This window comes from Rhinoderma darwinii, chromosome 10 (assembly GCF_050947455.1).
Source record: "Rhinoderma darwinii isolate aRhiDar2 chromosome 10, aRhiDar2.hap1, whole genome shotgun sequence".
NCBI lineage: Eukaryota > Metazoa > Chordata > Amphibia > Anura > Rhinodermatidae > Rhinoderma > Rhinoderma darwinii.
The window spans coordinates 104371524-104387694 of record NC_134696.1 but is presented as its reverse complement, the minus strand read 5'-3'; the positions used below and the strand labels follow the sequence as shown (position 1 = coordinate 104387694).

General features: G+C 50.5%; 2 protein-coding genes across 2 annotated transcripts; one reads left to right on the top strand and one right to left on the bottom strand.

Annotated features, from left to right (window-relative positions):
• Nucleotides 1-3953: 3953 nt before the first annotated feature.
• Nucleotides 3954-5432, bottom strand: FAM43B (family with sequence similarity 43 member B). The gene has a single exon (XM_075840493.1). The coding sequence runs from the start codon at nt 5306-5308 to the stop codon at nt 4385-4387; it is 924 nt and encodes a 307-aa protein (XP_075696608.1). The 5' UTR covers nt 5309-5432; the 3' UTR covers nt 3954-4384.
• A 3763-nt stretch (nt 5433-9195) lies between these two features.
• Nucleotides 9196-15845, top strand: MUL1 (mitochondrial E3 ubiquitin protein ligase 1). The gene is made up of 5 exons (XM_075840492.1): nt 9196-9298; nt 9910-10031; nt 10223-10310; nt 10593-10713; nt 14140-15845. Exons 2-5 carry the CDS (start codon nt 9912-9914, stop codon nt 14855-14857), a joined length of 1047 nt encoding a protein of 348 aa, XP_075696607.1. The 5' UTR covers nt 9196-9298; nt 9910-9911; the 3' UTR covers nt 14858-15845.
• The last annotated feature ends 326 nt before the right edge of the window (nt 15846-16171 follow it).

The window sequence follows — 16171 nt, the reverse complement described above, 5'->3', positions numbered from 1 at the left end:
AACGTTGTAACCCAGCTTTCCTAGATTCCTGAAAGGCAAATCTGCCTATTAACACTGATTAAAACATCCACTCTCCTAACTTTGTATAATTCCATCGAAAGATGGACGACAACCAATATGGCCACCATTAAGGCTCCCACAGCAGTAGACATCCAGCTTTCCTGGAATTCTGCACGGCCAATCCATCTTATACATCCAGACACTCACCCCCCCTCTCATATTGCAGACCAACTAAGCAGCCTGGTCATTCAGAAGTCTTGGAAAGCTGGATGACAACCCCTCTGGGAGCTGTAACAATAGACCTATTGGTTGTCACCCAGCTTTCCCAGGAACAGAATAGAAACGGACAAAAAAAGATTAACTTTTTTTTCTTTTTTTAATATAAGGAGCCCATATTAGATCTATTGATTTGTCTCAGGGTCAGGCGGGGGAGGGGCGGGCAGGATTACAGGAACGCTTCGCCGCCCTCCGTCCATCGATCAGAGCCTCGTGTTTTCCGTCTCTACGGAGAGACTGGAAATTTGAAGTTGTGGTCATGGCAACACCGGTGACATCATCGGGAGGATTGGGAATTGGCTGCGTTTCTTAAGCAACGTATATTCAAATGGGGCATCACTTCCTATACGGGTCCAGGGGGCAAAAAGTGGCTGTTAACCCCGACCCTGCCAGAGGGGATGCAGAGGCTGCAGTCACACATTGGCCCTGGTGCCTGAGGGGGCTAAATTGCCCCTCTGCCCCATGAGGACACCGACACGGATATTGATCGGTCATAGTTGGGGGCCCTCATTACAGATTTTTGCATTGTGGCCCCGGAGCTTCACTTTACACCTCTGGGCCCAAACCAGAAATACATGACAAGAATACAACATAGAATAATTATTATTTGTAATCATTTACCTACAGCAGCAACTGAACCAGAACCTCAGCTTTTCCCACACTGGTCACCCCACAGCGACTGTAATGAGAGGTCCCAGAATAATCTGTTCTCCTCAGGGGCGGGGCTCTACTTCTCTCCTCAGGGGCGGGGCTCCACTTATCTACAGGTGCTGGGGGGGGGGTGTTCTGAATTTTGTTGTGCCCCCCCCATCTCTATCTTACACTCTCGTCTATCACTGGTAAAGCCAATTAGAAGTAACTAGAGGCTTTTATCGCAGCGATTTGCATCTGTGTGGAGAGGGTTAAAGGATTCAACAACCTTGAGGGGTGTTCATGTGACTGGAGGTTGTTCTGGCAGAGACCGCGCTGGACAGAACGTGACCGGTCAATAAATCCTGGATTATGACACGACATGCGGTTGGCGCGATGCGCGGGTCTATAGGTGGTCACGTCCGGGGTCCATGGCCTCTCGATGTGATGGGATTCTTTAACGCTCCGTCCCGTGTAATAGGAAAACCTCACACGTTAGTGTGGAATGTCGCAGCGGACGCCGGGATACAACGCGGCCCCCGGCTTCACGCGAGCGGAATACGGCTGCGCTTCTGTGACGATTACAACCGCAAATCCACGCCCAACCCCAAATCTGACGTGACCCCATCTTCAGGACTTTCTCACTTGACCTTTAGGACGCCCCCCCTTTCCCAGTCCGACCATAGTAACTCCTGTTCCGGTTCTGCCGCCATCAGACTGCGCCGTATATATCACCACCAGCGCTGCCCGAGCTTCTGTGATCTGGACGGTCCCCGGCAGCCGCGCAGAAAACCAGGGACTACTCCGAGCCCGATCCTGGCACCACAATAAGGTACATGGAGATTTCCTCCGGTCGGACCACAGACGCGGCAGTTGCTCAGCGACTGTCGGACATCAATGGCCACGACAGACACGCCAAGTTCAGGTCACATTGTTGGAGGATCAGCCAGATGAAGGGTTCGTGCAGGACGACATACCATACGTGTAACCTGTGCAGGCTGGAATTCTGCTTACACAGCTGACATCTTGTTACAATGTATCCGTGTAGGTAAGAGAACCTGAAACCTGTTCTGAACTAGTCCTGATGGCTTTGTTACAATGTGTCAGTCTAGACAGTCCTCCGTGAGCTCAACAGCAGCACAAATCTCTCCTGTCCTGGACTCTTGTAATTCCCCACACTGACACATTGTAACAAACCCATCAGGATGACTAGACGAAGATGGTTTCGGTCTCCGGCTGTAATCAGCAATCTGTAGAATTGTTACATAGTATATTAGAAAGATGCGGAACTTCTCATTATACAGGAGACTGAACACTGGCCCTTTAAGAGACAACGCAAGACTCCATTCATGACAAAGACGTAATATAGTGGAGAGAAGCGGATTGTGCTGGATGTAGCCCCGTCAGATCCGCACTGGTCGATATATTGATTGGAGGGAGTACGATATTGGGTATTGATTATGTTTGAGTAATAGAACACTGACGGATAAGAAATACGTTAGGATTAGTGAGGTCATAGGACGCAGTGAGGTCATAGGACGCAGTGAGGTCATAGGACGCAGTGAGGTCATAGGACGCAGTGAGGTCATAGGACGCAGTGAGGTCATAGGACGCAGTGACGACACCTATCAGATGCTCCAACAAGCCACTCATCTATGAAGGGAAGTCACCGGACGCTGGTTCTGCTCGGCCTACCCTTGCCCATGTGTACCCCTGCCCCCCTACGTGTCATGGTTATGATACACCGGTACTTCCACCATCACCTGAGGACCCGGAGTTCTGCTCTGAGGCTCAATACCAATCAACCTACTGAACGATATATGTGACCCCAGAGAACCCCCTCATGTAAATCAATCATTGTATAATAAAAAGATCTGCAACTTTCTAATAGACTTCATGTTTCAATTCCTCACTATTTTTAAGATCTCTGCTTTCTGTAAGTGAATGGAAACGTCTCACGTGCATCCAAGGGCTGCAAAGGTTGCTCCGATACTTCTCTTACAGCTAAACATTTGTTACAATGTATTAGTAGAGCAAAGTTAGTTTTAATTATTTTTAAAGACCTCTGCTGCCTGTAAGTGAATTAAACATTCCTATGTTACATTGTAAGAAGCCCATCAGTCAGCGGAGCGGAGACAGTCAGCGCAGTGTTATCATTGGCCGCGCTGCGGATGTGATGACATCAGCCGCTGTTTGATTTACGAACACGACCGGAAAACTCCCACAAAATCAACGCCGACAACTTAGAGCGATTTGTTCAAAGTTCTACTCAACCAATCGCCGGGTGACAACCAATATGGCCGCCAACCCTGCCCTCACTGGGGTGGTCACCCAGCTTTCCCAGACTCTCAGGTATAGGAGTGGGTGAGCAGACCTGGGTAACCTGGTAGATTAAACGATCAAGACATTGGGAAAGCTGGGTGACCACATCAACAGGAGCGGTTAGATCTGCCACGTAATCCAGTAACACCCCTCCCCCACCCCTATATTGCGGATACTGGGAAAGCTGGGTGACTTAATGAAGCGGTCATCACAACTACAAGCAGCGGAGGTCACCCAGCTCTCCTAAACCGCAAATCTGTTTATGAAACCATAGGCTCCATGCACAATACGAGCAAGAATGGCGACCATATTAGTGGTCACCCAGCTTTCCCAGATGCAGATAAATCAAAGAAATTCATCATTCGTATTTTTACAACTCAAACATGGATTCGGTCATCGAGCGTCGCCGGCAATCAGCGCATCCCACACTCCCAGCCACGCACCCCGATGTCTCCGATTATTATTAACCCATGAGTGCTCACAGCCAGTCAGACTTTAAAGGGCCACTAACCCTAAAGCGAAGAGCAACGTTACAAGAGCGGCGGCTGATCGCGGTCACACGTATGGATGTAAAGGTCTCTGGAGGTTCTCGCCACTCATCCCAGTGAAGAACACGACCGTCAGCCTCTCCCCAGACTGAAATGGCTGATAACAGGGAACAATAGATTGGTACTTTATTCACATAGCAAATATACAAAAAAAATACAAATAATATACACAATACACACACACACACACACACACACACACACACACACACACACACACACACACGCACACACGCACACACGCACACACGCACACTCTGCAGGTGTATAAACCGGGCCACAATACATACAAGTGGCGGGACGCAGGGGTTTATCGGCACATTGACTTCTAGACATTGTTGGTGGGTGCCAATGATCTCTACGGGGTCTGCGGACAATCTCACGTCTATGGAAACAGGAGACCGGTCCCTCATCTCCCGCTGGCTGATCACGGGGAGCCGGTAAGACCTGAAGGGGTGTCAGTAGCATCTTCAAGTGACTCGCAGTTATCAGCCAAAGGAATATTGTCCCGGAGCCATCTAAAAAGGCAAACAAGCTCCGCGAGGCCCAGCAGCAGGGTCCGGATGTGACGGAGGGGCCTGGAGGATGCCCGGGCAGGGATGGCAGCCTCAGCAGACAGTCCTCATGGGGCGCTTCCAGTCAGACAGCTTTGTGTTTGGGGTGTAAATGAGTTTTTGGGCCAGGGCTCTTTGGAGTCCGAGTCTCCGGAGGTCCTGAGCAAGTTCCAGAATGGAGTCCCGGTCACGGAGGATTATCCTCTGGGGGTCCTGCTCGTCCTCACCCTCCTCCTCCTCTAGGATAGAGCAGAGCCTGGGCACCGTCTTGCTCCTCTCCGCAGGGGGGTTGTAGGCGCAGGTCCCATTCAGGACTTTCCTCAGTGGGATCTTGGGGACGGCGGACTCGCCCAGAAGCTCCTTCTGCTCCCTCCTAAAGTCACTTTGTCTCTTTAACCTCTTGAACTCATTAAAGGTGGCCATGGCGGTCCGGCATAGGGTGGTCTCCATGGCTTTAGCCTTGGCCACCTTGGAGACCAGGACGGCGTGGCACCTCAGCACCACAGCCTTGTTCTTAATCTGGTGCCGGTAGACCCAGGAGAAGATCTTGGGGTGCCCGGTGTCCGCCGCGCAGTAGGTGATCCGGTGCAGGAGGTAGGCATGGACCGTCTTCATGGAACCTCTTTTGGAGGGGGTCATCCGGATGCCATAAGAGCCCAAAGAGAGTTTCATCTTGGTGCTGCGGCCCCCGGACTCGCTCTTCTGCCAGATCTTGTTGACCGCCTCCGCCGTGCAGCCGTCTCCCTTGGCATGGAGGGTAACCGCATTGCCCAGGTACCACGCTGTGTAAGACGGGTCCTCCTGGTTCAGCACTACCTTCTGTCTCCTGCTGCTGAAGACATTGCCCAGGGACAGCGGAGGCAGGAGGTCAGGGCAGGAACGGAGGAAGGAGGACAGAACGGAGGAGTAACTGAGCCCCTTCGTCGTCTTGTCATTCTTGACCAGCACAAACTTGCTTCTCCTCCTCCAGGGCAGCATGGTGCCGCCTGTCCTCCAGCAGAGGAGCGCCAGCCTGGTGTGCGGTGGTAGAGCCTGGAGCAACGAGGAGGAGAAGAAGCGTGGAGCTGCCTCCCTCTCCCGCTGCCACACCTCTGCTATTCCAACTTCATCACTGGAGCTAGAAAACCACAGCTACATGTTATTTACACAGGCGGCCGCCGACTACTGAACCTCCGGCAGAAAACAGACCCCCCCCATACAGAGCAATGAATGGGCTCACACACACAAGGCATGCTGGGAGATGTAGTTCTGCGTGCCCACCGAGCCTTTTTGTGGCACTTTCCTGGACTCCTATATGACAAATCTTCCTCCCTGCTCTCCAAATAACTGCATAGCTAGGTGAACATGCCATTCAGTAGCCTAGAAAAGCTGGGTGACCACCCCTGCTGTAACTGCTAGTTATGCAGAAATATGGGAGCTGATTTGCTGATCAGGAGTCTGGAAAAGCGGGATGAAACTCCAACTCTGATGGTCACCCAACTTTCCAAGATAAAATCTGCCTGGTCTGAACGACCACGTAAATTATTCATAAGAGTCCGGAAATGCCGGTGACATCCGCGGTGTGAGCTGTAATGGCGGCCATGTTGCTGGACACTAAACTTTCCCAGAAATGGGAGCATCAAAGTTCTGTAGTTATGCAGTAATACATCCGCCGCTCCCATACGGATGTAGAGTCTGGGAAAGCTGGGTGACTACCAGTCATTAAATATCCAAGCACAAGAGGATATTCAGCTTTTTTAGACTTCTGAATGGCAAATCTCCAGATAAATGGAAGTAACCAGTCATATTTCCCACTCATGAGTCAGTCATCCAGCTTTCCCAGAGCACTCAACGGCAAACCTCAATGGATGTATCTTGATATAGTCCCACATTGCTTCCCAACGAAGTAAATTGCTGTTCAGGAGTCTGAGAAAGCTGGGTGACAACCCCAACAGAAGCTGGAAACATCTGAGGACGGGTCATATTCTGCCCATGTCCAGCGCGGCTCAGGATAAGTTAATATTCCCGAGTTTCCAGGAAAACATCTCATTGTTGTGGAGCCGCTTAGGACGGGCTGCGCCGAGACACTGACGGGCTCCGCCGAGACACTGACGGGCTCCGCCGAGACACTGACGGGCTGCACCGATCTGACCGTCCCTCAGGGTCCAAATAGGATCCTGTGCCCCGTGTAACGGCTCAGAATACATACAGCACGGTTACCGCTAGCAACAAATACCCACCGACCAGCCCCAACATTACAACCACCGGCCTCGCGTAGTCACCCTCGTGCCCCCGCACAGCGCTGACCCGTCGTCATGGACACCACAATGCGTCTGGAGGTTCCTGTGGTCTCCGGTACAAGACTGGCAGCCCCAGATCAAGGTTATTCACTTCACCTAGCAGAGGTATTATGTGAGGCTCCACGCACACGACCATAATTTTTTTTTTATCCGTAATTACGGAGCCATTCATTTCTATAGGCTACGGCCACATCTCAGTATTTTTACAGATGGGCGTCCGTGCCGTAGAAATGATAGACCGTGTCCTATTCTTGTCCGTAATTACGTCTCGTCGCTTCCGTAATTACATAGACGCGCACCTGTAGCCGTCCGGAATTACGGAAGCGTCGCTATGCGACACCAGGGGATTACCCAACATTCCTCCCTGTTTTTTTTTTTGCTGATCCGTAAATACGGATGCATTAGAGACCGTATTTCTAGACACCGTTCCGTATACGCGGATGACTATGGACGAGTGCCCGGGGCCTCTGGCGGAGCAGTATCCCCGGGGATGATCGGGGTGGTAGTGGGGGATGTAGTACCGGCAGTCGCTCACCGGAGGCCGGACACTTTATACTGCACTCGTGGCATTAGCGAAACCAAAACGCATTAACCCTTCACTTCTATAACCAGGCGTGTAGAATAATCCCGCACACCGGCTCGCATCACGTGACCTCGTCTACTTCTCGCAGGTTTCTCCGTTACACTTAAACCAGTTTGACGTGAATTAAATCCGCGCAAATTCTTCAATAACCCCCTCCCCCCCTCAAATGACGCCGCGGTGACAACTTTCTATATTTATCAGCCGCGTTTCGTCTCCAAGGCAACGAAAGTTCTAAATGATGTCAAGTAACGAACTTCAGAGTTGCCATGGAAACGGTCAGGAATATTTCCCGTGTCTGATACTTTGTTGCTCTTCATAATGGAAGGAAGCGCAGATTGTACTCCAGCCAGGGGGCGCTCTCACCATCTGTACCAACCGCCATCGGGGGCCACAGGCCGAGGGACCCCCAAATCTTCATTTAATATTGCAAATCCTTAAAGGGGATTAGAAAAAGACGGCCGATTTCTTCCTAAAACAGCGACACTCTCCCGGTGTGAACGGAGCGGAGCTGCAGTACCGGACACAACCATGGACTAAAGCGGCGCTGTATCTGGAAGACGTACACGGCCACATTTACCATTCAGGACTCCAGGAAAGTTGGGTGAGCTATAATAGAGAAATGATCAGCATCCCCCCAAAAATAATAAACGGAGATAAAATGACAATACAAGAACGTACACAATGGCCGACGCCGCATTGTCGCGCTCACCGCGCTGCGTTCTGACACAGTGACCCGGTTTCTTCTGTATTCAGCTGCTCGGCTGGTGACGCACGACGCGCCGGGAAATAGATTCACCGCCCCCGCAACGATATGTCAGATTACTGGATCCAAAGGAAGAGACGGCGACAAGATCCGGAACGCGACTGTACGGGAAAACGCGACCCGGTTACAGACAGAAAAAAAACGGATACAGACGGAGAGCATTACATTTCATACGTCGTCCATTGAGATCAATGCTTAAAAACGTAAGGTCGCGTGCACGGTTTTGTGAAGTACAGAATAGCGCAGCAGACTCCGCTTTTCCGTACTTTCAAAAAAACAGTATCCCAACGTAAACCACGACAATCGATCGGACGCCATTTTGGTCCACGTGTGACGCGTTTAGTCCATGTATACGCCGAGCTGTACGCTTCAATACTTTTTTAGTGTTTAAAAACGTATACGCTCTGCGGATCGCACAAACGCGGTGTGAATGGGGCCCAAACCCTGATCTAAATCGGAACGTTCCCTACAATGGATTGAAAAGCTGCGTTTGTATTTACCTCAGTTTTGTATCGGCCTAAAGTCTCGATTCCCCCCCCCCCTTGTTTCAGTGAAATGAGCGAGCACATCCGTAATACGGCCGCGACACCTGCACCGCACACGGGGCTCAACGTAAAGGGATTTACTGAAACCGCATTTATAACCAATCATTAGGACAGGCCGTCAGTAGCAGATCGGTGGCGGCCCGACTCCCCTCACGATCAGCGGACAGGCGGCGCATCTCTAATGTTTACCAGGCGCCGTCGCGGGTCTGTAAATCGGACTGAACTGCAGTACCAGACACAACCACAACCAATGTACGGCGCTGTGCCTGGTAAACAATGAAGGGTCCGCCGCGCTTACTGGTTGCGTTCAGGACTCAAGAAAAGCTGGGTGACCGTCCTGGTAGCCATATTGCTTGTCACCCAACTTTCCAGACCGCTCAGGAGACGGGTTGTCGGCGCTACAAGTATTTGGATAAAAAAAAAAAAAAAAAAAAAAATCTGATAATCCGGCACCCGGTCTGTACTGTCATGCCGGACTACTGACGTGTATACATTATCTGATCGGGTATACCTCTAGACATATACGTACGTACAGTATCCAACAGGACGGAAGCGCTAAACTTGCGGCAGAACTACAACTCCCATCATTACCGCTTACAGGAGACCTCGACCACATCTGTCATCTCCACGCCGCGGCTGCTCGGCTGCAATTTATAGCTATGGATCATGGTCACGTGACTGACATTGGGCGGAGTTCAAAACAAGCCCCGCCCTCTCAGCGCTCGGAGATTCGGGCAGAGCCGCGGCTTCCCTGCCCACACATGACGTCATCAATCATCGACGACGCATGAGCAGGAAGTGAGTGCCGAGGGGGACACTACAAGAAAGGGGGGGATGGGTAGCCCCTCAAATTCAGGGCTGGGTGTAATTCTGCTGCTTGTGAGAGAAAGAACACGGATAGCGCCATGTAGTCCCGAGTATAACTTGAAATGGGGTCCCTGGCATTGAGATAGGGCCCCTACACCTTTAGCAGCCCCATGTGACCACTTTCTGTGACATTTGGGGGCAGGGTGGCCCCTCGTCACACATATTTTCCAGCAGCATGTCGTGGTGCAATTTCAGGCAGCTCTGTGTCTCCTCCCCCCTTCTGGAAGTCATAGATGTTTGTGTGTATGTCCCTTTAAGAGACCTCATTACTGTAATAGAGCGTAATGGAGACAGTCGGGTTGGGGGAAAATCCCCCGGTCAATGGTCGGCGATAAATAAAAACGAAGCTGTCCCGGAACGTGTCCTTAGTCTCCATTATTCTGCCGCTCCATCCAGTATTTCAGCCTGAAGTTGCCTGACAACTTTTTTCCCGTGACCTCTGCCGCCTGTGCATCGAGTCACATGAATGTAGCGCAACTGAACGTTGGAACGAATCGTAATGATCATTATAAATTGTTGCGTTAAATGTTTGTTTCCTGTAGAGATGGAAAGTAACGGGCGTCCGTCCCTCGGACAGATCATTCTCTTGGCTTCCAGCTCCGCAGTCACCGCCATCTTCTACTCCGTTTACCGGCAGAAGTATCGCACCGCGCAGACCCTTAAGGTAAGAAGTTGTCAGCGTTCATTGCGCTTATCACCGTCTCGCCCGTCCCCCCCGCAGCTGACCCTCTCCCCCTTCTAGGGTGTTTTTGTTCTGATGTCTTAAAGGGGAAATTCACCAAATAAATATGTGATATAATAAAGTGTCAGGTCAGGAGATGTCCCTTTAAATGTTTTTCTTTTTGCGATTTAAAGGGCGCTAAGAAGATCTCGATCGATGATGATTTACCGAACGTCCTCATGGATTTGCCCGGAAAGTGCGTCCCCTATGCGGTTATTGAAGGTACGTTGTTCGCTTGTAGAGTGTAAGCCCCTCCCATGAATAAGCAGTAAACGGGTTAAAGGGACAGCGCACATATATAGGGAAGCGATGTGCGTTCTCCATTGGAGGGTGGTCACTGCTCCTGGTTTTGGGGTCACATAAGGGGTCTCCCAATCATGGCCCACCGATCCTAGTATTCAGATCGGTGAATCTGCTTCTCGGGGATCGTCGTCCTCCGTTTCGTTATATATAAATGACGCTGCGTTTCCGGTAGCGCCTCTTCATGGGTGGGTTTCGTTGCAGGGGTCGTGAGGTCGGTGAAGGATTCTCTGAACAGTCAGTTTGTTGAGAACTGCAGAGGCGTCATCCACAGACTCTCCTTAAAGGAGCACAAGATGGTTTGGAACCGGACCACGCACCTCTGGTGAGTCTCGCGGCAGCCGCCATGACGGATTTTAAAGGACTTGTTTGGACAGGTTCTCTGTTTGTGCCTGGGGACCCCCTCTAAGAAGCTGAGCCCCGCCCCCATTAGATGGTTACTGTGGGGAGAACTACAATATTCAACATTTTCACCAATGTCAAGATCTCTACTTGCTGTCATCGAATGGGAACTTTCGTGTTTGCATTCAGAGGCTACAAAATCAGTAGAGACTTTAAGGCCCTATTCACACAGAGTTTTCTGCAGGCAAATTTTGATCTGCCGGGAGAACATTTGCCTTGTTTTTCGCAGTGTTTTTGCCCGCGGTCATTGAGTGCCGTGGGCAAAACCGCCACGAAAAATGTGATCTCTGCCTCCCATTGATGGAAACGCCCAAAGAATGGGCATGTCTTTCACTGGGTGGGTACCAATGGGTATTTATTTTTGTTACCACGTAACCTTCAATGTAAGATTCGTTTCGCTCTTAATCAATTAGCGCTGCTGCCTTTCCGCTCCGACGCGGAGGAGCGGTTTGAACAGCATGATGTTGCGCCAATGTATGGAGAGACGGGGCATGCCTATTTCCAACAGGGCCGATTCCAGAGCTCTGACCACGCCCCCTCATGTCATGAGTGGAGGCCATGTAAGTGCAGATCATTGATTGGCCAGCACAGACAAGCCCCTGAAAATCAGGGCGGGACTTCACTATGATGATATTCCCATTCATTGGCTGAAGGTGTCAGTGACCTCATTAGGGGGAGGGGCACTCTGCCGCTGACCGTGACGAGCGTTATGATTGCAGACCTTGTACATTGTTTACACAGACCCTCAGGAATGTCAGGGGGGTCTCATTTACGGAAGCGTTGCTAGGCAACATGTTGATGACATCATTTACATCCTCCCCCTTTTTGTACGGATCCGTATTTACGGACAATATTTCGGGATAGATGAAAATACGGTCGTTTGTATAAGCGTGAAGAAACGCGTAGGGCCGGTTGTTTGTAGATGGGCAGGGGGAGTGATTTGTTAGCACGGGGGTCCTCGGATAAAACCGCAGCAGCTTTAGGCCCCATGCACGCCAGCGTGTTCGGTCCGCGATATACGTCCCGCGCTGTAATCCTGTTTTCAGTACGGGACCGTTTTCCGCAGCGAGGTGCTAGGAGCCCGCGGCTCCCTGCAGTGTGTCCGGTCTGGGTCACACGGACCCCGAATATTGCGGACCGAACACGCTCCTGTGCACGGGGCCTGAGGGTTTGACACTGGATAAGAAACCCGAGGATTTACCGCTCCCAACTTGAAAATATGATAAAAATATTACACATGTCGCCTCTTTTTAGGGTCAGTTCACGCTTAATAAAAAACGTCTGAAAATAGCCTGTGTGAACATACCCTTACCGCGAGCGGTTTTTGGTGCTGTTTCCGTGTCACAAACAGGCTGAAAAACTGTGTGTGAACAGGCCCTAATACTTCTCACAGTTGAGGGTTTGTTACAACTGTATTTAGTCTAGGCAATCCTGTGGACTCCGGACTGATACATTTTACCTGCACTGATACATTGTAACAAACTATCAGGACAGGAGAGCAATTTGTGCTGCTGATGTTTAGCTCACAGAGGATTGTCTAGACTGGATGCAATTGTAACAAACAGTCAGCTGTGAGAAGTATTAGTTCAGGACAGTTTTTCTGCCTCTGGATGTAAACAAGCATGGTCACATTCACTGACAGCAAACAGGGATCTTGAAAAGAGGGACTGTGTACTGATGGTGACTAATGACACAAAACGTTTGTTGCCATTTCTGTTACATTAGTTTCTGGGAAAGCCGACTGACCACCAACACAGCTCCCAACTTTCCTAAAACCCTGAACGGCATATGCAGTTATATAGAGGTGTGGCACCTATTGCTGCATAACTAGGCCGCTCCGCCGTTCAGGATTCAGAGGAAGTAAAGTGACAACCTCTGAGGGAGCTGGACTGGCGGCCATATTGCCTATCACCCAGCTTTTCCAGAAACTGAACTAAGAAACGGCTGAGTAAAATTTTAACAACTTGTGGGTAGAGGGCGATTTTTTTTAAATGTACTGTCTCTTTAATAAAACCTTCCATGAGGTTAACTCTTTGAGTGCCCTCTCGTAATGACTGTGCCGGTCGCGGCCGCGTCGCCCGGGTGAAGAGGTGATTTGCGCACACAGATAAGATCTTCGTCTTTCTGGAACTGGTTGCGCTCGTTAGTGATTAGTGACCGGTTTGCTAGGATACGGCCGGCGCGCTTCCTGCGCTATCACCTGACGCGTGCTCCGCGCTCGCTGCCGTCCGCCAAACCTTGAGCAAATAACTAAAGTGCGTCCTCTCCTGCTGTTAAATATTCCATTCAGTCCAAGCTTTAAGTAGGAAAGTTGGGTGACAACCTGTATGGCTTCCACAACTCATCACCCAGCTTTCCCATGCTCCAGATAGGCAAATCTACCCAGTCATGCAGCATTGGGGGACTAAGTAATGTATCTCTGCACTACTAGGAACATTAGAAGTGAAATAAAGCTGGGAGACAGCCGTTAGGGTCGCTATAACCGCAACCAATGTCCCCCAGCTTTCCCAGAGTCCAGAAAGGCAAATCTGCCTAGTTGTGCAGTAAAAGGTAAAGCAGAGCATTTACCAGTGGCGGACTGGCCATTCAGGAGTCTGATAAAGCTTGCAGACAACCAATATGCTCTCATCACAGCTCCCATTTCTGGTGTCACCCAGCTTTTCCAGACTCCTCAGTGGCCGATATGCCGAGTATTACAGCAGAGGATGAATTGCTGCGCAACTCAGCGGATTTGACTTACAGGAGTCTGGAAAAGTAGGGTGATAGCTAATATAGCCACCAGTATGGCTCCCGCAGATTGGTACCCAGCTTTCCTAGTCTCCAGAAAGGCAAAGCGGCATAATTATGCAGCAGTAGGGCAAATAGAGGCTGTACCTATGAATAACTAGCCTGATGTGATAAATCTGAGATATAGCCAAGATGCTCCTCATCACACGGGTTCTCACCAAGCTTTACCAGGCTCCAGAAAGGCATATCTACCTATTTATGCAGCCGTAGGGGAGCAGAGGATGTACTACTGCGTTACTAGGGAGATTGACCCTTCAGGAGTGTGGTAAAGCTGGGTTATAACTAAATGTATACCATTCCAGCTCCTTCCAGGGTTGTCAACCAGCTTTCCCAGACTCCTGAAAGGCAAAGCTACCCAGTTATGCAGAGATAGTGGAGAAGAGGATGTTCCTGCACATAAGTAGACCCTTCAGGAGTGTAGTAAAGCTGGGTATGGACCACTCAGCAATTTCTGGCATGTGACGTACAATGGTCCACATAACAATGGCGCGGTTGTGTTCGCCGTTTTCCGCCACATCTTCAGCTGCGCAATAATGGTACATTTGGCTTGTGTCTCTCGTAGGAACGACCACGAGAAGGTCATCCACCAGAGAACCAACAACGTGCCCTTTGACCTGACGCGGGACGACTCCGGCGACCCCGGCCCGTCCATCCGCGTCCTAAAACCTCTAGACGCCACCGAGTTGGACCTGGAGACGGTCTATGAGAAGTTCCACCCGGCCGCGCAGTCCTTCACCAACGTCCTGGGACACTTCATCACGGGGGAGCGGCCGAAGGGTGTCCAGGAAACGGAGGAGATGCTGAAAATCGGCGCCACGGTGACGGGTGTCGGCGAGCTGGTCCTCGATCACAAAATCTTAAAGCTGCAGCCGCCCAAGGCCGGGATGCTCTACTACCTCAGCAGTCTGGATTTTGACTCCTTGGTGCAGCGTCAGGAGTCTCAGGTCCGAGTCTGGAAGATCCTGACTGTGATTTGCGGGGTGGCCACGTGCGTCACCCTCTTCTTCATCCTCCGGCGCCAGTATCGGCAGCGCAAGGAGAAGCAGCGCCTGAACCGGCTGCAGAGGGAGTTCCAGGAGGCCAGCGCCAGGTTCGAGGAAGAGGGTGAGGAGGTCCGCAACGCCTGCACCATCTGCCTCAGCAACCGCAAGTCCTGCGTCTTCCTGGAGTGCGGGCACGTCTGCTCCTGCTACCAGTGCTACCAGGCCTTACCCGTGCCCAAAAAATGCCCCATATGCAGGGATGTCATTTCCAGAATGGTGCCCTTGTTTAACAGCTAGAACCTGATTGGCTGCAAATTTAAAGGGCTCCTCCCCCTGCGAACGGCTCGGGAACGGTCGTCGGGCCGATACGGGAAAGTATATTGGAAGTCGGAAACGTTACCGGCGAACTGCGCTAAAGAAGTCAAACAAATTCTGTGCCCAAAAACTGCGAAGTGAGACTCGGTGACAACGATGAAGATGACGGAATGTCCTTGTCCCCTAAAATAAAGTTATTCAAAAAGTATTTTGAACGGTTTCTTAGTCTTATCTGTTTCTGGGAAAGCTGGGTGACTACCAATATGGCCGCAATTCCTGTCCGGGCGGTAAATGCAGCGATACGGGGGAGGAGGATGTGATGCTGATTAACTTGATGGGTTTGTTATTCCTTTCTGGGAAAGCTGGGTGACAGCAAATGTAGCTGCCAATACTGGTCCCACTGTGTCACCCAGCTCTCCCAGGACTCAGAACGGCAGATCAATCTGGACGTCAAGTGGTATTCCTACATCACTAGAGTCGCCATATCTGTTTCTAGGAAAGCTGTGTGACAACTAATAGTGCTCAGCTCCCACAGTGGTTGTCATCCAGCTTTCCCAGACTCCTGAATGGTAGTGATATGAGAGTGGGGACCTTTGGATTCCTGGATGCTGTCCTCTATAGGAGCTGTAATGGCGGCCATATTGATTGTCACCCAGCTTTCCCACAAACAGATATAAGAACTAGGAAACAACTGGAAAGAAATTTCAGCGGACGACCCAAAGACTTTAAATTGTGTCTGATAAATTCTCCGACCAATGAAACGATCGATCAGTGATCGCCGTAGACCTACTTAAAGGGACCATTCGTCTTATTTCCTGAATTTTGGGTAAAAAAAAAATCTCTATATTGAAAATTCTATTTTTGTCAATAATTAAAATTTATTTTTATTTTTTTCAATGTTACCAAAGATTTCTCAGGGTTTGCAGGATCTCACTTTATGGCAGCGCGGGCCTCGAATAATAAAATAAAATGTCTATTACATGACAGGGGAGGTCTTGTGAAATGAATGGAAACCTTAAGAGGGAGGAGTTTGCAGCGGTCGCTCCCAGGATGCATGTGGGCTGTCATGTGGATGTCACGACGTCAGCGCCTTGACCTTGTGCGGGCCTCATGTATACAAACTGCGCTGGCGTGGCGTGTACTTCAATGTTTGGTGACCGGGTGGCGAAGTTCAGCTCTTTACAGTCTACAAAATGACGACTATTGCTGCAACTTCCTATCCCCCCAGCAGGAAGAGCAGCTCTGGAGCACAAACTGCTGCTCCAACAAGTGAAATATTGTCCAGAATAGAGAAGA